The sequence below is a fragment of the Conger conger genome, chromosome 14 (genome assembly GCF_963514075.1).
Source record: "Conger conger chromosome 14, fConCon1.1, whole genome shotgun sequence".
NCBI classification, from domain to species: domain Eukaryota; kingdom Metazoa; phylum Chordata; class Actinopteri; order Anguilliformes; family Congridae; genus Conger; species Conger conger.
The window spans coordinates 36,035,358-36,061,462 of record NC_083773.1 but is presented as its reverse complement, the minus strand read 5'-3'; the positions used below and the strand labels follow the sequence as shown (position 1 = coordinate 36,061,462).

Sequence of the window (26,105 nt, the reverse complement as noted above, 5' to 3'; positions counted from 1 at the left end):
AGAGCTGGCAGATGGGAGAGAGATGAGCTGGCAGCTATTAGGACAGTGTGGGACAAGTGGGTAGAGCGGCTGCCACTACTCCACAACCCAGGTCCTAATGTCACCGTGGACAAAAGCCTGGTGGCATTCAGAGGTCGCTGCCCCTTTAGGCAATACATGCCTTCAAAGCCAGCAAAATATGGCATAAAGATCTGGGCAGCTTGTTGAACATGCAGGTTTACACTGGTAAGCCTATTGGAGGAGCACCATGCTTCAAGTGCAAAAAATTAATTTGACTAGAATTAGTTTGACACCTAACTGAAGAGATGTGTTGTTTGAATTAATCAACATGCCCCCATAACAGAAACTATTTCAAAAATGTTGGGAAAAAAACAAAATAAAATAAGGATGTGTTGAAGCAAATATGGTGAATGACAAATATTTGCCAGTGTACAGAAAAAAACAGTTTGAAAGTTATTTTTTTAATGGAAATTGATATTGATTCTCATCAGCAAACCATGATCTGTAAGAGGTGAAAAACTTCATTTCACTAAATATTAATTAAATTGATATTAATTGAGCTAAAGATAATGTTTATGGTGAAAAATATACTTTTAAACTACTTTCAGATGGTGAAACATTATTGCTGTTCCGTAAAGTTGAACATAACAGGTTAAAAGCTGATATCAGGACAGAATGTTCAGAAACGGGGCCAAATCCCAGTGGGCACAGAGACATTTATGGTTTGAAAATCAATATTGTCAGATCTTGGAGGAGAGGAATAACAGGGAAAATCTCATTTCTGGCAGTCACGGGTTTGCACTTTTCACTCTGATACAATACTTGGAACTCTCATACTCTCATAGAGTGTAATTATTGGACTATTGGACTTGCGGAAAGTGCTGTATGTGATTTCACTGCTGTTTGGCCATTATCAGGAAACCCCATGTTCTCTTACCTTCCATAGGGTATAGGGCAGGGGTGTCAAACTCCAGTCCTGGAGGGCTGTCAATGTGATTTCCTTTCAGTCAGCAGCCAATTAAGGCCTTGAGAACAGGGTGTGTGGACTTTTTAGCCAATGAAAGACACACGTAACGAAATGTATCTCTCATGCTGAAACACACCAAAAACCAGCAGCACATCAGTTACCATCACATCAGCTCCTCCCAGTGACATGCCAGGTGTTTTCAATGAAAGACACACCTGTCCATTACATTACAGGCATTAAGCAGATGTTATCCAGGGTGACATACACACCTTTTTTTTGCATAGTTTATACAGTATCTATTTTATACAGCTGTATATTATACTCAGCCAATGCAGGTTAAGTATCTTACAGAGGGGTACAACTGCAATGTCCTACCTGGGAAACAAAACCTACAGCCTTTGATTCAAAGGTTGGACTATCGATGTATGCATTTGTTATGCCTCAGAGAAGCCTGTCATTAGTTGCATGGTCACCAGTGCACACGTGACTACACCCAGAGTCTTGTGTGTGTGTGTGTGTCTGTGTGTGTGTGGGTGTGTGTCTGTGTGTGTGTGTGTGTGTGTCTGTGTGTGTGTGTCTGTGTGTGTGTGTGTGTGTGTGTCTGTGTGTGTGTGGGTGTGTGTATGTGGGATGTGACTCAATGTGGCACAATTAGCTACTCCAAAATGGGGAAAAACCTTGACAATTGATTTTTGATGTAGATCGATTAAGACTATATAAGATAATGGTCAGAATATAGTGTTGAGAGCATTGTATTGACTTTCTATGTCATTATTCAAGGTAACATATTGCAATTATTCTTCCCTAAATATAAGGTAATATATGACTGTTAAACTCTGGAACTGAACCGGTCTCTGAAATCCTTTAAAAGGAAGATGAAAAATGAGACAATCAAAATGAACAAGCAAGCTTGCTTTGTACGAGGGCGTTGTATTTGCAAGTCCCAAACACTTTTCGCCATAACTGTGTCAAAAATAACAAAAACAGTATTACATATTGGGATATTTCAATTTGGAATTTGTCTGCAAAGACTGTGGTAGAAATATATCACACTATTTTACGCAGTATTAGCCAATACCACGGCAGGTGATTGCAGCTTAACGCTGTAATGCAGTGGCTACTTCTAAATTTACAGCTCAAGATTTAGAAAATTATACGCATTTACACCCGAGACAGACATCACGCTAGATTATGTTCCGAATAACAAATGCATTGTGTCATTTTTTGGAAAGCATACTTTTTTGACAAATTATCTGTGGATGATTGAAAGTTAGAAAAATGCATTTTTCAGTGAAGTGAAAACAGTTGCGAAGTTTTATGTCAGTATTTATTATAAGCATGCACGCCATTGGTAATTTATGGTCACAAATGACAAAAACCTGGCAAACACACACACACACACACACACACACACACACACAAATGTGCATACACACACACCCACACACGTACCTGTACACAAACACACATACACACTACACTCATGCAAGCAGACTCACACACATGCACATACCTATGCGTACATGCACACTAGTTTTGTGCGTACACACAAATACACACACGCAGGCACATGCACACAGAAATATGTTATGGAGGTTAGGACATTTCCAAGGGGGCCCTGACTTAGGACCCAAAGTGAGATTACACAGGGCCAAAAATCTGTGACTACACCCCTGACACGGATACAGAAGCTCACAACACACTCCCCACACACACACATACACACCAAGCCCTTCCATATTGACAAATTTTGTGGAAGACCCCTTTTTGCCAGTCATGCTAACGGTCAGCAGGAGGATTAGGAGACCCCCGTCTCTATCCCATCTCCCCCTGTTTCTCTCAGCGAAGGACAGCTGCCCTGATCGAAAACACGTGGCCGCCCCCTCTCCCCCGACCCTCTGGCAGCTCTCCGGCCGTGAAAAAATACCAAATAAAGAGAGAGAACGAAGAAGAAAAACGTCTTCACTTCTCCGTTTCCACCCCGGCCCGTACAGCCGTGGGCCCGTTTCATTGGTAACACATTTTTGGTGCGCAGCGGGGAGCCCCGCGGCCCGTGTGATGTGTTAAAGATGCCGAGGACGGTCGGAACAGAAGGGCATATCTGTTCTGATTATAGATCACCGTTCAGACAGACAGCAGAGGCCCGCAGTCCAACCATATCTCAGGATGAAAGAGACGCTGGCAGATAACCAGGTTCTATTGCACGCAGTAACAACTTCTTTCGCCTGAGGTAACGTTAGCACTGGACACGGTTCCTCTCATGACACAAGTACAGGTGGTCACCCAAGAAATTAGTTCCAATGTTCTGAGATTCTTTTGGATGAGAATACAGTTATTTAAACCCAGGCTTGCTAAATTAGACCATAGAAAAAACATGTTGAAACAATTTTTCTTATCCTTTTTCTGTTGAACTTGAAAGCACGGTTACTTCTGATTTTATTCAGTTTCACTTTCTTGGTTGACTTATACCAAAGCAAAGATATTAGTTAATCTGGAACCTATAGAAAATCAACAGTGAATTTACAAAATATACATTCTTTCATTGCTTCTACAACCTCTTCTTTTTTTCTTCAATTTTACTTAAGCAAAATGAAAATGGAAATACAATGTAACAGGGATTACAAATGCATATATTGGCCTTTTCAGGGTCTTATATTTAATGTTTTCTAAATTGGCCGTATGTGTGCGAGGGATTGTTGCGTGTGCCCTGTGATAGATTGGTGACCCATCCAGGGTGCGTTTTGCCCAATGCATGCTGGGATAGGCTCCAGCGACCCTCACTAGGAATAAGCGGGTTAGGCAATGGATAGATGGATGGATGGGTGAGTGGATGGATGTTGGATTTCTCCCAATGTGGAAGGTGCTTCTGTTTTGTGTGATATAAAGCAAGGAGCAATGGTCAAACATTTCTACTGTTAAGCATCTGTTAAATCGTGGTTTGTCTTGCCTTTTTTAACAGAAATACCATGCTCAAAGTTTGGTGGGATGAATGGACACAGTAAATATTTATCAGCATTGGTACAGTGTGTTTTGTGTCATTGTAATATTCATGACATATACCCACATGCTTCTCCCCTATGAATATAATAATTATGCTGTAATGCTATAATTGTCTTCAGGAGTTCCATAACATCTAAGGGCTATTGTATTACTAAAAAATCAAATTTTAAACATGCAGCTCTATATTAGTGAGAATGTTTTCACAGCAGTTAGAATTTGGCACTATTAAATAAAATGAAAATTGTATTAGTGTCATACCAGTGTAATCGTTTAAATTACTGGCAATGTACTGCATCAGTTTAGCAAGCTGCTCTACTTAGACCAGTGGTCTCCAACCCTGGTCCTGGAGAGCTACAGGGTCTGCTGGTTTTTGTTGTTACTCTGCACTCCAATTAATCAATTGGAGAAGTTGATTACACAGTTAACGCACCTCACCTGGATAAGTGGGTCTCAACAGGGTGCTGATTTAAGGTGAAAACAAAAACCAGCAGACCCAGTTGCTCTCCAGGACCAGGGTTGGAGACCACTGACTTAGACGATACCAAGAACTCGAGAATTGTTTTTGACTAAAATGAGTTTGTAAGTGCGGTTAAATACGTTTATCAGACACTATATATATATATATATATATATATATATATATATATATATATATATATATATATATATATATATATATATATATATATATATATACACACACATATATATATATATATATATATATATATATATATACAGTGGTGTGAAAAAGTGTTTGCCCCCTTCCTGATTTCTTATTTTTTTGCATGTTTGTCACACTTAAATGTTTCAGATCATCAAACAAATTTAAATATTAGTCAAAGACAACACAAGTAAACACAAAATGCAGTTTTTAAATGAAGGTTTTTTTATTAATGGAGAAAAAAAAATCCAAACCTACATGGCCCTGTGTGATTACCCCCCCTGTTAAAACATAACTTAACTGTGGTTTATCAAACCTGAGTTCAATTTCTCTAGCCACACCCAGGCCTGATTACTGCCACACCTGTTCTCAATCAAGAAATCACTTAAATAGGACCTGCCTGACAAAGTGAAGTAGACCAAATGATCCTCAAAAGCTAGACATCATGCCGAGATCGAAAGAAATTCAGGAACAAATGAGAAAGAAAGTAATTGAGATCTATCAGTCTGGAAAAGGTTATAAAGCCATTTCTAAAGTTGATGTTCCCCAAGACTTTTGGGAAAATACTCTGTGGTCTGACGAGACAAAAGTTGAACTTCTTGGAGGGTGTGTGTCCCATTACATCTGGCGTAAAAGTAACACCGCATTTCAGAAAAAGAACATCATACCAACAGTAAAATATGATGGTGGTAGTGTGATGGTCTGGGGCTGTTTTGCTGCTTCAGGACCTGGAAGACTTGCTGTGATAAATGGAACCATGAATTCTGCTGTCTTCCAAAAAATCCTGAAGGAGAATGTCCGGCCATCTGTTCGTGACCTCAAGCTGAAACGAACTTGGGTTCTGCAGCAGGACAATGATCCAAAACACACCAGCAAGTCCACCTCTGAATGGCTGAAGAAAAACAAAATGAAGACTTTGGAGTTCCTAGTCAAAGTCCTGACCTGAATCCTATTGAGATGCTGTGGCATGACCTTAAAAATGCAGTTCATGCTCGAAAACCCTCCAATGTGGCTGAATTACAACAATTCTGCAAAGATGAATGGGCCAAAATTCCTCCACAGCACTGTGCAATGAGACTCATTGCAAGTTATCGCAAACGCTTGATTGCAGTTGTTGCTGCTAAGGGTGGCCCAACCAGTTATTAGGTTTAGGGGGCAATCACTTTTTCACACAGGGCCATGTAGGTTTGGATTTTGTTTCTCCCTTAATAATAAAAACCTTCATTTAAAAACTGCATTTTGTGTTTACTTGTGTTGTCTTTGACTCATATTTAAATTTGTTTGATGATCTAAAACATTTAAGTGTGAGAAACATGCAAAAAAATAAGAAATCAGGAAGGGGGCAAACACTTTTTCACACCACTGTATATATATATATATATATATATATATATATATATATGTGTGTGTATATATATATATATATATATATATATATATATATATATATATATATATATATATGTGTGTGTGTGCATGTGTGTGTGTGTGTGTGTGGTGTGTGTGTGTGAAGCTTTGCACAAAATGCTACATTTAAATGGTTGGATTTGCTTGAAGCCATTTCACTTTGGTTACTTTGAAGCTTAATATCTTAAAACCACAGAACACAGATAGAATTCCAAGTTCACAAATTACCATGATGGACAGGCATCAGTTTGACACTGACAGCTGAATAAATGGCCTCTTCCCCCACAATATCTATCCGAACACCAGTCAACTCCTTCATTATGTGTTCATTAGTTTATCGATGGTAGGGCAGGAGAAATAACAAATATTTTCAGATTAAAAAGAAACTGGTTCCGGGAGCATGCATGAGACCGAGGCACACATTATGGCAACAAACAGGAAAGCAGGTTAGCATATACTGTTCCTAAAAAAATATTCATATTTCAATATTGCGTGTCTGCAGAAGCTTTGAAGTGTAGACATGCACTATCAACAAGTATGATTTGAGACACTTGGAAGTGGCTTCTCTAGAACAGATGTAAGCACTTGACAAATATTGCAGTGCATTTCAGATGATGGAAGGCATTGGCATTGCCTGACAACTGACTTTAGTTTGAAGTTCAAGTAGACGTCCATCTTGTGGTGCTGACTGAAGAAACAACTCTTCTCTTCTGCTCCCCAACCCTCTTTAGTTCTCTTTTTGTTCTTTTTGGAGTATATTTTGGGTTGTTAATGTTATAGGTATAGCTGTGTAAATAGGTTAGTTGGTGGTATTTATTTGCATTGACAATAACACAATAAGTATTGTTTACAATAATGATTGAAAACTTTTCTTCACAAACTCAGTTCAGTGCGTTGATTTTGGTGATCGTTGAACATGCCAAACTGTGTTTATTGTTTGTCAGATTTGTGGACAAATGTTTATTGAATCTCAGCCAATGTCTTGTTTTCCAGTGCCAAATCGATTTCCCATGATGGATTATTACATTTCACATGAAATTGTATTTGTTTTTTTGATGTGAAAAGTGTTTTAAATAAGTTCTTATTTACCTGTGTGTATATTTTCCCATCTGTGTTCCCTCCCGGTTAGACTAGGGTTGTTTCCTGTGGACAGAGAGACCTGTGCAAATACTGTATGTGAGGAAGTTCCGCATAGCGGGCCAATATTAACAACTTTGAACTGCGATGAGTTCTCTATTTACGGTGGTATCAAACGGACAGGAAGCTAACTAATTAAACTTACTGGGGGCTGTTTGTAAGATCAGCTCATGCGTGTATTCTGGTGGGTGTAGCTGAACTTTGTTTTCACTGTGACGAGTTCTATATAGTGATAGTATAGTGATATAAAACGGGCGGCACACTGAGTAGGTAAAGGTTGCAAGGGGCTGTGTGTGACGTCAGCTCATACATTTTTTATGGTTGGGTGTAGTTAACCTCTCAGTGGAGGTCATGCCATATGGAATTCATATGGCAGACGGTGAATTTTCGTTTTGGAGACTCCCTCGTGGAGAGAGAATTTCAGTGACGTCTGTGCTTCTGCTAATCTGCATGAAAGCAAAGCTGTGAAGGACAAAACGTAGAGACGAGGATTATTCCGAATCGCCGTTGGTCTATTTACTGTGCACCGAAGTGTGGAATCCGGTCTTCATAAACTGAGTTGATTCACTGCCATGTCCTAAAGTTGTAAACACGGACATCTGCCGTCAATAGTAAAGGTTGGTTTTATGCCACTCTTAAAACATCATCTGGCCCTTTGAGCAGACGTGTTCTTTCTTTCTGGAACTATGGTGAAACCCTGTAACATTGATCGTGTTGCGGGCACAAATTGTTTCGATCACGTTGCATGAAGCAAAATATTTACGTCCAGGAAGACAGGCCTTGGGGTATCTGTAATTATTTGAATGTAAAGAATGGTGTATTGTAACATTTCCTGCATTACAGTTCAATCTAAAACGTATGTTTGTACTTTGGTGTAGAGGTTCAAGTGAGTGAAAAAAAAGAAAGCCAAGGAGGCATTCTTCTGCGCTGAAATATGTTCATTGCATTGTGCCTTTGCCAAAAATAAATCATTGGTTTTAATTTGCCATGTAATAAGATTATTTTAATATTACTTCACCATTTTGAAACATGTCTTGTTTTCTATTTTCTACAGTGTGAAACATTTCTACTTTGTTTACTCAAATGGTTGGAGGAAACCAACTGTTTTGAACCATTTAAGCAGGGAACATTATCAGGTCAAGTTTTCAATCCTGACCTTTTCGTTTTAATGGGAAAACTGGCCCATTCATCTTTGCAGAATTGTTGTAATTCAGCCACATTGGAGGGTTTTCGAGCATGAACTGCATTAGTGAAACTGCCACTTCACTAAAATGTTTTACGTTATAGCTGATTTAGGCTACAGTGCAATTAAGCCATTGATTAAATGATAAATTAGTAATAACTTATTAGATTTGAAAGCCAGCAGAGCCCCTCCTGGTCTCCAGGACCAGGGGAGCTGTCACGAGAGCACCCTTCTCTGCCGTGGAAAGGGGGCATCCAGTTCCAAACATACCCCTCCCTGCAGTGGGAAGGGGGTATTCATACCCAAACACACCCCTCTGTACAGTGGGAAGGGGCAGTCAGTTACAAACACACCCCTCCCTGCAGTGGGAAGGGGGTATTCATACCCAAACACACCCCTCCCTGCAGTTGGAAGGGGGTATTCTTACCCAAACACACCCCTCCCTGCAGTGGGAAGGGGGTATTCATACCCAAACACACCCCTCCTTGCAATGGGAAGGGGGCAGCAAGCCCTGATAAGGACACAAAAGCCCCCCCTCATTCCCAGGCTCTGCTGCATGACTAATCCCCCTCCTATTTTTTTGGAGTCTGGTATGTTTTTGGAGAAGGAACCGCTCAAAGCATCGCTTTTATCTGCTTCCCCCTGAATAAGCATGAAAAATCAGGAGAAGTCATGAAGCCGGGTGTATAAAAATCTGAAACCACATGTCTGTGTAGAAAAAGAGAAAACCGCCAGCACCTGGATTCTCTTCTGGAGACCTTTTTACAAAAACTCACTAAAGCCAATCACATAAAAGTTCTGCCATGGCACTTAAAGGTACAATAGGTACAAGATTTCTGTGTTAAAACATTTCTACAAGACCATTGTAAAACCTGTCCTATCATTGAAAAAGGCTCACTGTAACTATATTTATAGTTCTTAAATTCGGGTTTCGATATATACAGTTGACCGACATTGACATGTTTGCGGTAAGTGAACGTTATGTTTTGCTTCGTGACCGTTATGTTTGCACTGAGCGACTGGTACTTTTGTGCTGAGTGACTTTTCTGTTTACGCTGAGTTCTATGTTTGCAGTGAGTGACCGTTAACTTTGCACTCAGTGACCATTATGTTTGTGTTGGATGACTGTTCTGTTTGCAGTGAATGACTGTTAACTTTGCGGTCATTGACCGTTAACTTTGCTCTCAGTGACCCTTATGATTGTATCCCTGCAGTCACCAGAGATGTCCCTGAGGACTGCCGGAGCTGCCTGGTGTGTTCCAGAGAGAACGGCTGTGAGAGTTGTCCGGAGAAGCTCTTCCTCTTCCTCAGCAGGGAGGACATGCGGCACTACGGCTCCTGCCTTCACTCCTGTCCCGCAGGACACTATGGCATGAGGGGCCAGGACATGAACCTGTGTCTGAGTGAGTGCTATACCCATTAGCTTGTGTCTGAGTGAGTGCTATATCTGTTAGCCCGTGTCTCAGTGAGTGCTATACCTCTTAGCTTGTGTCTGAGTGAGTGCTATACCCGTTAGCTTGTGTCTGAGTGAGTCCTATACCTGTTAGCCCGTGTTTGAGTGAGTGCTATATCGGTTAGCCTGTGTCTGAGTGAGTGCGGGACATGTTAGCCTGTGTCTGAGTGAGTGCGGGACATGTTAGCCTGTGTCTGAGTGAGTGCTATACCCGTTAACTTGTGTCTGAGTGAGTGCTATACCCGTTAGCCTGTGTCTCAGTGAATGCTATACCAGTTCGCTTGTGTCTGAGTGAGTGCTATGCCAGTTAACTTGTGTCTGAGTGAGTGCTATACTGGTTAACCTGTGTCTGAGTGAGTCCTATACCTGTTAGCCTGTGTCTGAATGAGTGCTATATCTGTTAGCCTGTTTATGAGTGAGTGTGGGACATGTTAGCCTGTGTCTGAGTGAGGGCTATTCCTGTTAGCCTGTGTCTGAGCGAGTGCTATACCTGTTAACTTGTGTCTGAGTGAGTAGTATACCTGTTAACTTTTGTCTGAGCGAGTAGTATACCTGTTAGCCTGTGTTTGAGCGAGTGAGCTGTACCCATTAGCCTGTGTTTTAGTGAGTGTTCTGTATGCATTAGCCTGTGTTTCAGCGAGTATGTAGGACCCATTAGCCTGTGCTTGAATGGGTCCACTATACCCATTTGTTTTTGAGTGAGTGTTCTATACCTGTTAGCCTATGTTTGAGTGTGTGTGCTGAAACTGTTAACCTGTGTTTGAGTGAATGTGCTGTACGCATTAGCCTGTGTTTGAGAGAGTGTGCTGTACGCATTAGCCTGTGTTTGAGAGAGTGTGCTGTAGCCGTTAGCCTGTGTTTGAGAGAGTGTGCTGTACGCATTAGCCTGTGTTTGAGAGAATGTGCTGTACGCATTAGCCTGTGTTTGAGAGAGTGTGATGTACGCATTAGCCTGTGTTTGAGAGAGTGCTGTATCCGTTAGCCTGTGTTTGAGAGAGTGTGCTGTACGCATTAGCCTGTGTTTGAGAGAGTGTACTGTACGCATTAGCCTGTGTTTGAGAGAGTGTGCTGTATCCGTTAGCCTGTGTTTGAGAGAGTGTGCTGTACGCATTAGTCTGTGTTTGAGAGAGTGTGCTGTACGCATTAGCCTGTGTTTGAGAGAGTGCTGTATCCGTTAGCCTGTGTTTGAGAGAGTGTGCTGTACGCATTAGCCTGTGTTTGAGAGAGTGTACTGTACGTATTAGCCTGTGTTTGAGAGAGTGTGCTGTATGCATTAGCCTGTGTTTGAGAGAGTGCGCTGTACGCATTAGCCTGTGTTTGAGAGAGTGCGCTGTACACATTAGCCCGTGTTTGAGTGAGGGTGCCATTCCCCTTAAGCTGTGTGTTAGTGAGTGTGTTGTACCTGTTATAAGTACTTTATCAGCTAATCACAAGCTCTGTTGGCCAATTACAATCACATTCTACAAAGAAGTTGGGCAGGGGGACTGTTATGTACAACCATTGCAGCTTCATCTAGGGAATTAAAATAGAAAAAAAGCAAAAGCCAGATTCTCATTCATCTTTGAGAAAACTAATTGAGGACTTCTGAGGACTTTTGAGGACTTTTGAGTACCACAATCAGCAAAAAAGGTCACACTTAGGCCTATAATATCCAGCTTATGAAACAGCAAAATAAGTATCTAAATAAATTAAATGCATTAAGTATAATTAAAAACAAACAAACAACCCAGAAACGTATGTTAAGTAAGTTTTTTATTCAATAGGTCGCCTATTTGTTGTATGTTGTTGTATGCTGCGTTGTTCAAAGGGCATGAAGAAAAATGAACCGCAGTGTTTCCCGTACTGAAATCCATATTAAATCAGTTTCTTTCTGCATTTGGTTTAAAATAGCTTTTAAAGTTCACCATGAATGTGCATGGATGGGCTTAAACCTATCCAAGCTGGATCGATCTTTATCATCTGATGTCAAATCTGGTCATGTTGCATCTAGCTCAAGAAAGGCAGACTTCATGTTTATATTTAAGGTATCTGAAGCCCACTTTCTGTAATGGACCCTGGTCATCAACTTAAATACAAACACAAATTCAATGGCGAGGATATTAAAATGTGTATTTTAATTCAGGCCTTGGCGCATATAACCTGAATGGAAATTTAATTGATTTTACCGCACCTTTCTCGCATGCATTCCCTGAATAGGGAATACTCGCTGATTATGACCGTATTGTGGATTATTTAGAGAGAACATTCCGGTCTAGAACACAAGAAGAGGGCAAAGTTTAGATCTGCCGATAAAACTCCCACACAAGGCATTCAATATGAAACAGAACTGTTGACATTTTGCCGTTTTATATGATTCCCTGGACCTCAGTATCTACTCAAGAGATCATCGCAGACATGGAGGTTATCACATTGGCTAAATATTGGCCTACTGTTGGCCAACTGGCACATCTGTTCGTTTTTGAGCACACCTCACATTCACAACGGAACCAGTGGTGGTGGGTGAGCTGACAACATCGTCCTTCACACCGTGTTTGGGAGATTTAGCCATCAATGATCCATTTAAAGGAGAGGTTTATGCTTCCCCAATTTTCAGCTCACTATTTTCATAACACATCAAAAGCACTTTTCCAATGGTGTGCAGTTTTATGGCCAATGCATAAAACATTCATGGAGCTTGCATAGAAACTGACAGCATATTACAACTCAAATTGCTTGGCATTTTCACTTAAATGGGTGGAATTTTCATTTGGACAACATAGTAAGTTTGAACCACTTAGTGAAGTTCGAATGACTTAGTAAGTCATAGGAACCTCTTAATAAATTGTTAACTGACTTGAAAATTGTTTTTAACAAAAAATCATTTTTGTCTCGTTGCCCTTCAGGACTTTTGTTCACCAGCTCACAACTCGGCAGATGCTGGCAAAATATGGGCCTTAGTGAATATTTGCACTAACCCTAACCCGAATCCTAACCCTCACCCTAACCCTACTGCAGCTGAGCCTTGTTCATTCCCCCAAGTATTTTTAATCTTGAAATGCTTATTTTTGATTGCACATCTTTGTTTGTTTATTGCCTGCTGTTGTCATTTTCATGTGATTTATGTTCAACTTTTTTATTAAAGCAATATGAATATTTTAATGTTTAACAGAATCTGTTTAAGTTCCTCTATAGTAGTTTCTCGATCTAGTCTACAGACTATTTAAAGGCTACTGGATCAAGAATTCTTGTTGGTGCAAAGCATGCTGGGATATTCTACTGGGTCAGGGCACTGATACAGATTCTCAGAAATCTGTACAGGAGTTTGGGTTAGAAATTCACAGGTGTTCCACTCCTTGACTAACTCATACCTCTCACTGAGGAGGGCATGTATTTCAAAATCATGCACTTGAAATATGATTTTTTAAACTTTAATATTTCACATATTATTTAATATATAATCCAGGTTAGTTACTTCTGTTTTTATGTAGTTCATACCTCTGTGTCACCTGAACAGCATCTTGCACCTCCACCATACATATCTTAAAAAGTATTTTAGTTTTATATTTAGATGTAATACCATATTACTATTATTTTTTTGCGAAATAAGACATAAATATCACCAATTGTGAGACAGTAATTTCTAGACTTTCAAGAAAATTGCACTTGCCAAGCAAATATTAACTTAAGATAAGCAAATTATTCATATTTAAAAAAATATATTCTCTGATTTAAAAGTCTCCTTACAGGACTGAAGCACTTATTTGCTGTGATGGTTTATGTTTGGAATTTTGTGCTTTGTAACAGTCTAGCATGATTCAGTCCAGCTTTACTTTCACCTTCTATAGATTGTCTCTTACACCTGAAACGTTTGATGAGATGTTTCACTCAGTTCAACAGACCACCATCCAATCAAAGTATTGTTCCCATATTCTACCAATTTCTACACATTTCACCAATTACAAGGGCTCTTGGTTAACTGCAATGCAGAATGCAGAATAGTAAGCACAACACCTGTTGTGATATTTCAAAGTCCTGCTTTCGTTTTGCCCCACTGAAACTCTAAACTCCTTCTGGGAGACCCTGTTCCGTGGACTGTGCCTACTGCAGATTTGAACTGCAGTCTCTCAGCAGTGAAGCATGTTTCGTAATGTGCCTCTGAGCGTTGGGACACGTCCCAATAAAACCAGAATATTCATATTTTGAAAAATAAAGAAAAAAACATCTCAGAACACATCTGTTTATTCTGGCATATTCTTATCCCTTCCCAATATTTTTTAACTTTTCCATCTGATTAGTTCCAACATTTTTCTAGATTTATTTGTGTGTGTGTTTTATTTTTAAATTACTGTCATACAAACATTGTGCTCTTGTTGTTTACTTTAAGAAAGGAAAACTTTCTGTTTTGTTTTCTTTAAGAAAATAAAAAATTCTGTTTTGTTTTCTCAGAGAATATAAAACTTTGTTTTCTTTTCTAATGCATAACTGTGTCTTGCACAAGATATTTCACCATGTATTGTTGTTACAGAACATATAGAAACCATATGAAAATGCTTTGTAAGTGTAATAAAAACGAAATAAACGCTGGTACAGATTTTGGGCCTTATTTCCTATGACCTTTAGCATGGAAACCTTTTAGCACACGTAAAACTGATGCCTGAACCAATATTGGTGCAAAGCCAATAACATGACCAATGATTGTTCATGTTATTGGTTACTGTGCTGTATTGTGCTTTTTTTACATGGGTGGCCAATAATTTGCCATGGAGGACGAAGATTATGCAGATTTTCATTCCAACCAATCGCTAAACCAGCTGATTTCACAAACAAGTTCCCTCCTGTCTGGTTGCAGTTGTGTTTAAGAGAGAAATTCATTACCTTGTATTTTATAGGACTTTTGAATTACAGTTGTAGTTATCTTGGTATGGACTTGGCCTTTCTAGCTTGTGCACTGGACATATGTTCATGGCCTTACAACCAATCATATATGAATTGTACCTTATTTGACATGTTTGGATGTTTGTTGTATGACCTTGATATGCACTGTTGTATGTGGCTTCGGAAAAAAGCGTCTGCTAAATAAAATGTCATGTACGGTGTGCTATTATGCCGTCTGAGATGGCCATTCTGTACATTCTCCGGGCTTTAAAGCATAGGCCTACGTCATTATTGATTCGGGCTACACCCCCAAGTTAGCGAGGTAACCCAGGAAGCTGAATTACATTACATTATTGGCATTTGGCAGACGTACTTATCCAGAGCGACGTACCATTGATTACACTAAGCAGGAGACAATCCTCCCCTGGAGCAATGCAGGGTTAAAGCCTTGTTCACGGGCCCAACAGCTGTCTGGATCTTATTGCGGCTACACCAGGGATCGAACCACCAACCTTGCGGGTCCCAATCATTTACCTTAACCACTACGCTACAGGCCACCCACATTCAATTCAGGTATATTGCTGGGGCGACTTATGATGCATGACTAACCTGGTCTGGAGCAGGTTACGTTCAGGCTATTGGCTTGAAACATACAAAAGCACCTTTGACCAATAAGCTCCTTGGAAAGCGGTGTCTCTCCAGGACTTTCCCGCGGAGCTCGAATTGTTTTATTTTCGCTGGGCGGAGACCCAATTTACCATCTGGCTTTCTCTGAGGTTAGACTATACGAACGATATAAGCAAGATCCTAAATCAAGAGAATACAGTAGCCACCATAATTGAAGCTTCTTGAACACAGCAATATCTACTTCCCTTAATTATAAGATTCTTGAGTTTAAGAAGACACTTTTTTAGCTTCAGGCATAATTATTTTAAATATCTTGTATCAAGTTTAAGTTTTGGGAGATCTAGAAGTAATAATTTCCACCTAATTTCCGCAGCAGAAATACATTTCTGGTGAGATTGTGGATTTATATGATATCCTAAATAGGTTTAGAACTAACAAATTCACACTATAGGTTTTTTTGCTGACCATTGTCCCTGGCTTTGTTGGCAGAGTCGGTGTTACTTTTTTCAATTCGCCTGTCAGTATTTTATGCTCTTTGTATCTGTCTGTTATGCTCATTCATAGTTATTCCTCAGGTGCTCAGTAGCGTGTGGCCCCTGCTGCGCTGCTATAGGCTCTCGGTTCACAGCCTGTTTTCATTAAGCAAGTTGATAACCACCCTCGTAGTTCCGGTTAACCCCCCGACGGTTGTTTGGTTTTGTGAATCCAGGTAACGCGAAGAAACCTTGGGTATGTTAAGCTCCCTTCGTAAACCTCCCCCGGGAAACCATAGCAAACTGTTCTCAGATTGAATGTGCCCCAGTTATGGTCAGTGTAATCGTCTGCCTTAATTGATCAAATACGTGCCGCGTAATAACAAAAACCAGCATATCCTGCAGCTTTCCTGGGACAAGGTTGGCCACCCATGCTCTAATACAGGGATGGGCAACAAAATCTGTTTCTGGATTTCAGACCAGCTTCTGCCCTTAATTATCATGTATCATGATTTGCCAATCATTTACATGATTTTTTGCCACATTCCATGACATACTGTAAACAGCAGCTGATAAATGTTCTTTTTTGTGGTGTTTTATTGTGGACTTACGAGTGAATTGGTTGTTGTGCATTTGGTTAATTAGTAGGGGTGAGCGAGTACTGCATTATCTGTCTATCTGACTTTCACCTTTACAAAGAATTGTCTGTCATTTCTGTAGTCCATCCAGGGGCCTTGCTATTAAAAATATAAATCAGGTGATTCTTTTGTAAATGTGACCTGCTCTATCACAATCAGTCGTATTGACCCCAAAATGTATTTTGAGTTTTAGAAACTAATCAAAAGAGGAGAATGTAAGCTTTCTAATACTTTCTAACGATACATGCAACGTTGTATGGGAACCATCGCCTCGTTCGGATAAGCACCATGGCACTGTCTAATTTTAAGAAGTCGGCAACTTAATACTCTTGCATGGTAGGCCTGTATTATTAAGTTTATGTTAAGTCTTTGTTACTGCACTGCTGCTAGTGAAATAAATAAATAAGACATGCCAATACTCCAATCGACTCAGATACTGATTCAAATGCTCGTACAGCACTTGTGCTTGGAAAACTCGTGCAGCAAAATCCTGCATACCTCCAGGACTGGAATTTCCCATCCCTGCCCTAGTCTGTAGGTTGGTGACAAGTCAAGGTAGACTAAATGGTCTGTTCTCTTCAAAAACTGTGAAGAGACACAAAGGGCTCATTCCAATCACTTATTTTCCTATTTTTTTATTTTCCTTGCTCCTGACCCAGAAATTGATCAAGGTCCGCCGTCTTTAAGAGCATGTTAATGTTCCTAGAAGTAGAAGTTAGGAACTCCCAAATTTCCCTTTCAGCAAGGAAACTACAGCGAATCCTTTGCAGAAGCATTTTTTTGGAAAGCCTGACATATAAATGATCGACCTGTGGATCCACCTCTCCCCATCTGCCATGTTTGTAACTGACATGGCTTCAAACTAACGTTTGAAGGAGCAAGGACATTCCCGTTGCCTAATTCACACTTTCTAGTTTTCCCTGTCTTCATTTATTTTCCTTGCCTCTTTTTCTCGCCTCTCCTGGTGCGTGGAGCTAGGAGTAGAGCAAGAAAAAGGGGAAAAAAGGAGACAAATTCTTAGTGCCGCCTGTAGTCTCTGTTAAAGTTCAGAAAGTAAAATCCCTCCCCAGTATTTTGTTTAAATCACCCGGACAAATAAAATGTTTTCTAACTAGCACAATTCATCCACCAGGAGGTACGTGGAGCTAATTACTGAAAACGGGCATTTTTTATTATTTTCTGACCCCTAGACTTTGACATGGTACAACTTAGGACCCCTAGACTTTCCACCTCTGAATAAACGTAACTTTGATGACAAAAACATGTTGCAGTGAAATATTTATTTTATGTTTACTGAATGTCCCTTGTAGTGTGCCACCTGGAGAGCAGCCAAAACAAAAACAACACTCACACAAACACAGTCTGAAATATATTTTATCTTATATTTAGACTTAAAACCGTATTCCTATTACAGTACGTTTTCTCTCCAATATGAGACCTTGTAGGAGGTTGCAGCACAGTAGAAAATGAATGTCCAGGTCCTCAAATAATGGTGCTTAAAGGGAAACAGAAGTCTACTGATGGGCGATACCTTTTAAACTGTTTTAGCGCTGTTAATTTATGAATGCATCTGTCATTATTACTAACACACATCAGTCTAGGGAACACTCTCTTCTAGGTAGACCTTGACTCACAGCTATTGAGAGCAGGTAGGGTATTTCTGGATTTCATCGATGGAAGATGTGACTGTTTTTAATGCTCACTTCCTTGCACCAGTAACAATAACAACGATTCTTTATTTACTGTAAAATAAGGAGCAGGAGCACATGTTATTTCCAGGTGCATCCTCTAATTGATGGACTGAATGGAGAATTTTCCATTCACATTGCACAGTATTCAACTGACGTGTCTTTTATTGGTGCTGTAATTACATGTACTTTCCCTGGTGTGTCTTACAGAATGCAAAGCTCCCAACTGTGAGAGATGCTTCAATAAAGATTTCTGTACAAAATGCAAAGGGGGTTTCCAGCTCTTTAAAGGCAAATGCTTAACCACCTGCCCAGAAGGCACAATTCCACACCTAACAGACTGCATAGGTGAGTACTCCTTCATAATTGCTTCAACCAGCCATTGTATATCCTCAACCTGGTACACCAGCTGCTCTGAGCTACCTGTGAAATTACTCTGTATGGCTGTGTTTTGATTTGATTCATATCTTTAAAATGCATGAAGCCAGAACTATGAAGGTTCTAAAGAGCATTTAGCTGTTTGCATCAAATGCGCTCCCTTTAATCGCCGTGGAATAACTCTATTAATTCTGAGCGTAGGCTCATTTTCCTTCCTTCACTTTCCTTGTTATTTGGTAAGACCTCTGACTGTCATTAAAACCAGGGTTGCGCTTGAAAACTGCGCCTACGGCTAAGTTTTGACCGTTTCATCACCACCAGCAGGAGCTACCTTCTGACACTAATAACGTTACTACTCCAAAACAAGATTCTAATGAGAAAAAGAACAGCTAAAGAGGATCAGGGGAGATATGGTGCAGAGGTGGGCCTTTGGTCTACATCGCACAATGAGTTTGTGGGTCTCTGCAGGCTTGGCTGTAGTGGACGGCCTGTTCCGAGGTTTATCATAATGAACTCCAGAGCACCTTAACTGGCTTGCTGTTCTAACAGAGATAATGGGTTGGGATGCTGATTGAATACAGATCAAAAATGTTAAGCTGTCATAAACGCATGTAAAACCTTCTGCGCAAGCATATTAAGGATTTCCTTGAAACGTTTAATGCCTGTGTTTTTGTTACTTCACTGAGAAATGACAGGTCCTTGGATGAGCACTGACAAGACTGTTGTAATTATATCCTTGAGGAAATGTCCTTGGCGACAGTGACCAAAAATTTGAAGGGAGCTGATTTTTACTGGAAGAGCCCTTTCAGAGAAAAAAAAAAACAAGACAAAAAATAATAATACAATAGGCTCCTAAATTAGGTAATGCTAGAGCTGTTGGATCAGATTAAATATTACTCTGAACAACACAATCGGGACACTCTTTTTTCTTCAAGAATGGAAGCCAATATATCTCCTTGCGTCTGGATTCTGATTTGAAAGGGATAGCAATATAAGGAAAGAGTCTTGGGATATAAAGTGGGCCCCAGAATCGATTGGCACCCTTGATAAATATGCACAAAAATACTGTAAACAAACAAATAATACCATTATTGACAGAAACTTTTCTTATGTTGTTAAGTCATAAAAAGTTATCAAAAGTAGATCCCACAAAAATAGGTTTCACAATTATTGGCACCCCTGGTTTAATATTTTGTGCAACCACCCCTGGTAAAGATGGCAGTCAAGAGTCTTTTCCTATAATTTCTGATAAGTTTAGAGAACACATTTAGAGGGATCTTTTGACCATTCTTTTATGCGGAACTTTGATATCCTTGGGTTTGCACTTATGGACCCCACTCTTCAGTTCAGACCGCAGGTTTTTGATGCAATTTAACCCTTTCAGTCACATGGCACTCTCGACCAAATAATCAAAATGACTGCTATGCAATTCTTTTGAGTCCCTGTTAAAACTCTTTACAATTTTTTCAATCAAAGCCAAAGTCACTTCATATTGGGCTTGGGACTGAAGACTGGGATGGTCATTGCAGAACATGGATATTGTCTACACTTAATCATTTTGATGGATGTTTGGAGTCATTGTCCTGCTGGAAAATTTACCTACAATCAAGTCTCTGCTTTCTAGCAGAGACAACCAGATTCTCTGCGCAAAATGCCCAGGTACTTTGTTGAATTCATTGTGTCACTGATCTTAAATAGTGCCCTGGATCACTGGCAGCAAAACATCTCCAAAACATAATATTTGACAGGGTGCTTCTCCTTGTATGCATTCCTCAATGTTCAATTTTGGTCTCATCTGACCATAGCATTCTCTTCCATTCTCGTCATAATTCCAAATTCCAGATGCTTGGTTTGATTTATTGTGCTCAGTAAGGGCTGTTTTTGTGCAACACACCAAATAGTTTGCTGGTATGGAGTTGGCCTTTTATGGTTCTTTTTGATACTTGGTGACCCCAAGATGGAACCATTCTCTGCAATTCTTAAACTGTTTCCCGGAACAGGATTTTAATCTCATGCATGATGAGGTCTTTTTCCTCAGGAGTAAATCTGTCTTGCATTATATTATCACCCCTTTAAAGGGGTGAAGGCAGGTGGCTTTAAAGGAATTGGAAGGTGACTCTGATTGGTTAATCACATGTTGCACCCAAGACACATGCATTAATGAATTAATCCATTAAGTCCAGCCTTTTGAACCTTGTGCTGTTCTTGGCACTTGAACTCTCTGGTGTGAAACTAGCAAATGTAGGTCCGGCCATGTCCCATGTCTCACTTTAGACAGTAGTGGAGCTAGCTAGCCTCTCATACATATTGGTGCAGGGCATGATGCTCCTCTCCCACTATCAAGCTCAGTGACACAAGCTTAATTTTCCAATATTGTTGTTTTGATGTAACAAGACCCTGGCGTCATTGAAACACAGGTCCTACAATGTCTTTATCCCAGAGTGCTTTCCGCTTCCGCAACTGCCTTGGATGGATACACATTTCTTCCCATCTTCACTTGAATTTTTTCCTGAGTCCTTCACGGTCATGATCTGTTTTGCTATAGAGTCCTTCTTCCACCTACTTTTGTGTCTTAATGATGTTGTTGTGGTCACCTATGGTCACCTAAGATCAAAACACTTCCCAAGGCACTTGATTTAACTGCTGGTCCTTACAGCTGCTTCCTATAGTGCTGTTGATATCCACATTGGATGCGTGTGTCTGTTGTGATGGTCAGATCGTTCATCACGCATAGATGATTGGTGGCTGCCTGATGTCTGTGGCTGTCTTTGGGCCTCTGGTCTCAACTTTGCTTCAACTTTGATGATCATGTTCATTGCCATCACAGACAGGAATACAGAGATGGTACAGCCTGTTACTATTCCGTGCTCCAGCTGCTGCCAAGATGTTGTGAAGTCACTAGCTGTAAAAAGGAGATTAATCCTTCTCTAGTAGTTCCTGATCATATATCTATATCAGGTTGTTCTGTACATGGTAATGCCTCAGGGCTTCTTGTATTAACATGTGTCCATACACATTCGCCAAGGCCAGCCATACCGCAGATAGATCTTTTGGCCTTAAGCCCTCCACTAACCCAATGATGAGGTTGGCTGAGCTGGGTGAAGGTATCTGGATCTTTCTCCTTCAGGCACTGTTGGAAACAGGTTATTAACAATAACAATCTTATTAAATGTCTGCCAAATGACTAAAATGTAAATGTAAATGTTTGTGACTATTCTGTGGAGAGACTTGATCAGCCAACAAATACCGCAAGTGACAAAGACAATAGTGGCACTCTGTATTCCACTTTATTCTGGTACGGGATTACACAGGACCTCAAAAATAGTGCCTGCATTTGAGTTACGATAATCTTTGACTCTGGTTCACTATTTCCGACTCCAATTTAAGAATGAAAGTTTAATTTAGATTTTAGTTATATCTAATTTTGGTAGATTTCTTATTTATAATGTTGTCTTATTACCTCAAGTACTGAAGGAATCCTGTGCTGCAACTGCTCCCTGAATTGTTATCTGCTGGCCCCACCACACGTCATGTCGGCCATTATGTGCATGACTCACAAGCTGGCTCGAAAATGTCTGCATCATGGACATTAGCCCCGTTTTCAACATGAATTAACTGCCAAACGGAGGAGATTGATTTAACGACAAAGGTCTAGGTGTGCAATACTCTGTGATTCAAAAGCATAAATGTGCATCCTTACCAGACCAGTCGCACCGAGACAAGCAAAATGACACAAACATGAATATAATCTGAACGTGCTTTGTCATCCAGCGCTTTATGCATCATTTCAGTGTCTGAGACCTCAGAGATGTCTGGGACACTGCGTGCGTTTTTCTTTCAAACATTTGCGTGCACTAGAAGGTGCCAAGAAGGAACTGTGCCCCACAGGAATTGTTATTCTTATTGTAGACTAGATATGCACAGTTTGTACTTTACAACACAACTCGTATTGCATTAGATGTTGTATTGTATTGTGGTACTCGGGGTATTCTAGCTGCCGACCATGGTGTGCTAGTTCGTAAGTTGATGTATTCTTCAAGGGTTCCAATTGTATCTGTATGATCACGCTAGGATTCACACTTGTCCCTGTGTTCGATCGGCACTTCGTTGTACGTCGCTCTGGATAAGAGCGTCTGCTAAATGCGTGCAATGTAATGTAATAACATATCTCTTATTTTTGGCTTTTTTAGAGTCTCAACTTATATTTAATTTTTTTCTCTGCTGTACTATTGAGTTACAGTCGGTGCTTTGAGTGTAATTATTACTATGCCTCCAGTAGGCCCTGCTTGTTGCGGACAGTGAGGGGGAAGTGTCTGTCTGTCTGTCTTGCAGAGGGCTGTCAGGTGCGTGAGTGGGGTGAGTGGAACGCCTGTGAGCGGGACGGGGTGCACTGCGGCTTCAGGTGGGGCAAACAGAACCGCAGCAGAGAGTCCTACGGAGGCCAGGAGGGGGCGCCACAGCCGTGTCCCACTCAACAAGAAATCAGGAGGTGCAAGATGAGGAAGAGGTGTCCTGAAGGTAGGCCTGTGGCTCTTTCCAATCAATAATTATTCCACCTCCTTCTCCCTTTCCTCTCATCCTTTCCTTGCTCCTTGCTCCTTGCTCCACCTATCAGGAAGGAAAGGAACAGTGAAAAGTACCTGAACATGGTGGAAGTGAGAAAACATGAATTAGCCGAATGCAGAGGAGTCCTAAAAGGGCCGGCGTGTTTTTGTTTTAACCCAGCAGTAACACACCTGATTATACTATTGAACTAATCGTGGTCTTTAATCAAGACCTTGATGAGTAGAATCAGCTGTCTTAGTCCTGTGCTGAAACAACAACCTGCACACACACACACCACACACACACAGATTGGACACCCCTGGCTTAATGGAATGTCCTTGCTCTTTCAAATGTCAGAGGTGCATCCACAGGTTATTTACTCTGTCACTCATTCCGGAAGAATACATCCGCAAACAATGCGCTCGTTTTTTTCTTGCTCAAGAGATGTTCATTCATTTGAATCAAATGAAATGGATATCTTGTTAATGCGTGCAAGATTATTCATTTAATGTATAGGCTATCCACTGTGTGAAAAAAGGCAAGGACATTCACTGTAATGCCAGTTGTAGTCAAAGATAAAGAGAAATTAATGTCTCTTTAATTAATGAAATTAAAATCTGCTACACTCTTAGTATAGTGAAGTCTCCCAACATGGTGAAACAGGGTTTTGCAGAAAATACTGCAATTACATTGTTTTCAAGAAAAAAAAGGGCAGTTCTTGCAGTGTCAATGTGTTGAATTGGCTTGTTAGCAAAATTATATTTTGTGCATCGCTGTATCACACACTTCTTGAGCCTTGATATTGAAAAGCCAAAAGGAAATGTTTTCAATCAGTAAAAATTTGTGTTGATCCAGTAAATACTAAAGGCTCACTGAAATAAAGTAGGCCTGTTTTTAATTATTTTTCCTTGCTAGGAGTTTAGTATTGCAACTGTTAACACCATCCAGCGCTATTGTGTTCAAAGGATATGGACAACAAATCTTTGTTCTTTAAATATTTTTTAGAAGCAAAAATGTAGTAACCATGTAAAGAATCTCATCCATAATAATGATTGACGGCTATTTCTCTAACAATGTATATAAGCTCAACATGGGAGTCATTAATGACCACAAACCTACCATGCTCGGCAAGCAGCCTTCTCTAATTAAATTAAATGTTGTGCTGAGGACTGAGGCTTAAGAGGTGCTGTTGTTGTAAACTTGGTTGGCTACTTAACCTGAATTGTATCAGTAACTATCCAGCCGAGTAAGTGAGTTGTATGTAAAAACTCAGTGCTGTGTAAGTTGCTTCATACAAAAGTATTATAATTTTTCTATTGCAAGCAGACCCAATATGAACCACACTGTGACTCAAAAGAACAGAATGGAACCAGTCGTTCCAGTCTGTGAACCATCGCAGTGTGTCAGGGGAGCACAGTGAGGGTCAATCCATTTCGGGATTTCTTGCCAACTCTTGCTCTCACTTACTTAATTAGGTCAATTGTTTGTCTTGATTTGAATAAATAAACAACAACAAAAAACTCCTGAGGCACTCCAGTAGGGTCGATGTGTGTGTGTTTGTGTGTGTGTGTGTGTGTGTGTGTGTGTGTGTGTGTGTGTGTGTGTGTGTGTGTGTGTGTGGAGTTTGAACCAATTATTCCTGCTTACAACAGGTGTATTCACCGGTGCTGTTTTTTTTCCTGTACAAGAACGACCGCAACACACACACACACACACACACACACACACACCGAACACCAACTGGAATGGAGTTTCTCCGGAGCCGGAGGGAGGGGCTGATGCCAGGCTTGTGGTTGATGTAATCAGATACTAAACTGTGCAGTCAAGCCAAGCCCCGATAGCCAAGCGTTCTCACAGCTGAAGGCTGGATAAACTTCTCCAACCTCTGAATGCCTCAGAAGATGAAAGGAGCCTCGTGTCTTAAAATAGCTCAGAGGTCACAGAGCTAAGGCAGACCCCGTTCTGGCCGTGTGAATTGTACTCCGCTCTGCTAGTCAACACATATTTCAGGGAATGAGGAGAACACTCTCCCAAAGCGCGGTGAATAACGGCCTTTGGCAGCGGAACTACAGTACCAGGCCCAACAGTACCGGCTACCGAAAAGCACGGCTCTTTGTCGGGTGAAGAACAAGCTGGGAAACGGACACACGTCAGATAATATGCTCATCAGGTGGGTTAGATGAGCTGGTCAGCTTCACACTTTAGCCTCCGAACCCAAACCATTTGATCCAGAGTGGTCTAAAGACACTCTAGCCTTAACGTTGCACCAATTGGCAGTGCCGGGGAGGTGCAGCTCAGTCATTGGTCAGATCATCAGAGGTTGTGGTCATCAGGGTGAATCACCACTCTCATATTAGACCTATCTGCGCTGAGCTGATGTGATTGGTTATAAGATTTTTGCTACTTCCCAAAAAGTAGTCACCCTGTCATAGGGAACTACTGACTGATGATACTCACACATACAGTAGGACAGGAGTGTGAAGGAAGTTGGGGCCAACCCAACTGCTAAACTCAGCCAGTTCTCATCTGCCAATCACAGCCCTGTTCTCATCTGCCAATCACACCCCTGCTCTGTTCTGCCAGTCACACCCCTGCTCTCATCTGCCTATCACACCCCTGCTCTCATCTGCCTATCACAGTCCTGCTCTGTTCTGCCAGTCACAGCCCTGTTCTCATCTGCCAATCACACCCCTGCTCTCTTCTGCCAGTAACACCCCTGCTCTCATCTGCCAATCACACCCCTGCTCTCATCTGCCAATCACACCCCTGCTCTCATCTGCCTATCACAGCCCTGCTCTGTTCTGCCAGTCACACCCCTGCTCTCATCTGCCTATCACAGCCCTGCTCTGTTCTGCCAGTCACACCCCTGCTCTCATCTGCCTATCTCAGCACTGCTCTCTGCTCTATCTCTCTATCTGTCTGCCTGCCTGCCTGATGGCTTGCCTGTCTGTCTGTCTGCCCTGTGTTTGTCTGTGTCCAGTTGAGCAAATTTCTGTTGCAGAGGTTTATGGGCCGTTAAGTCACTAAACACTGGTCCTCTTCAAATGAGGCATGTACAGACTTCCTTTTCACCAGACATCTGTACATGGTG

General features: G+C 40.9%; 1 protein-coding gene across 1 annotated transcript in view; it reads left to right on the top strand.

Annotated features, from left to right (window-relative positions):
• Positions 1-26,105, top strand: part of rspo4 (R-spondin 4) — a 45,786-nt gene that overhangs the window by 4,996 nt on the left and 14,685 nt on the right. Inside the window, exons 2-4 of the mRNA XM_061220472.1 lie at positions 9,573-9,761; positions 18,302-18,439; positions 22,802-22,987. Coding sequence (XP_061076456.1) covers positions 9,573-9,761; positions 18,302-18,439; positions 22,802-22,987 — 513 coding nt within the window. The remainder of the gene's footprint in view (positions 1-9,572; positions 9,762-18,301; positions 18,440-22,801; positions 22,988-26,105) is intronic.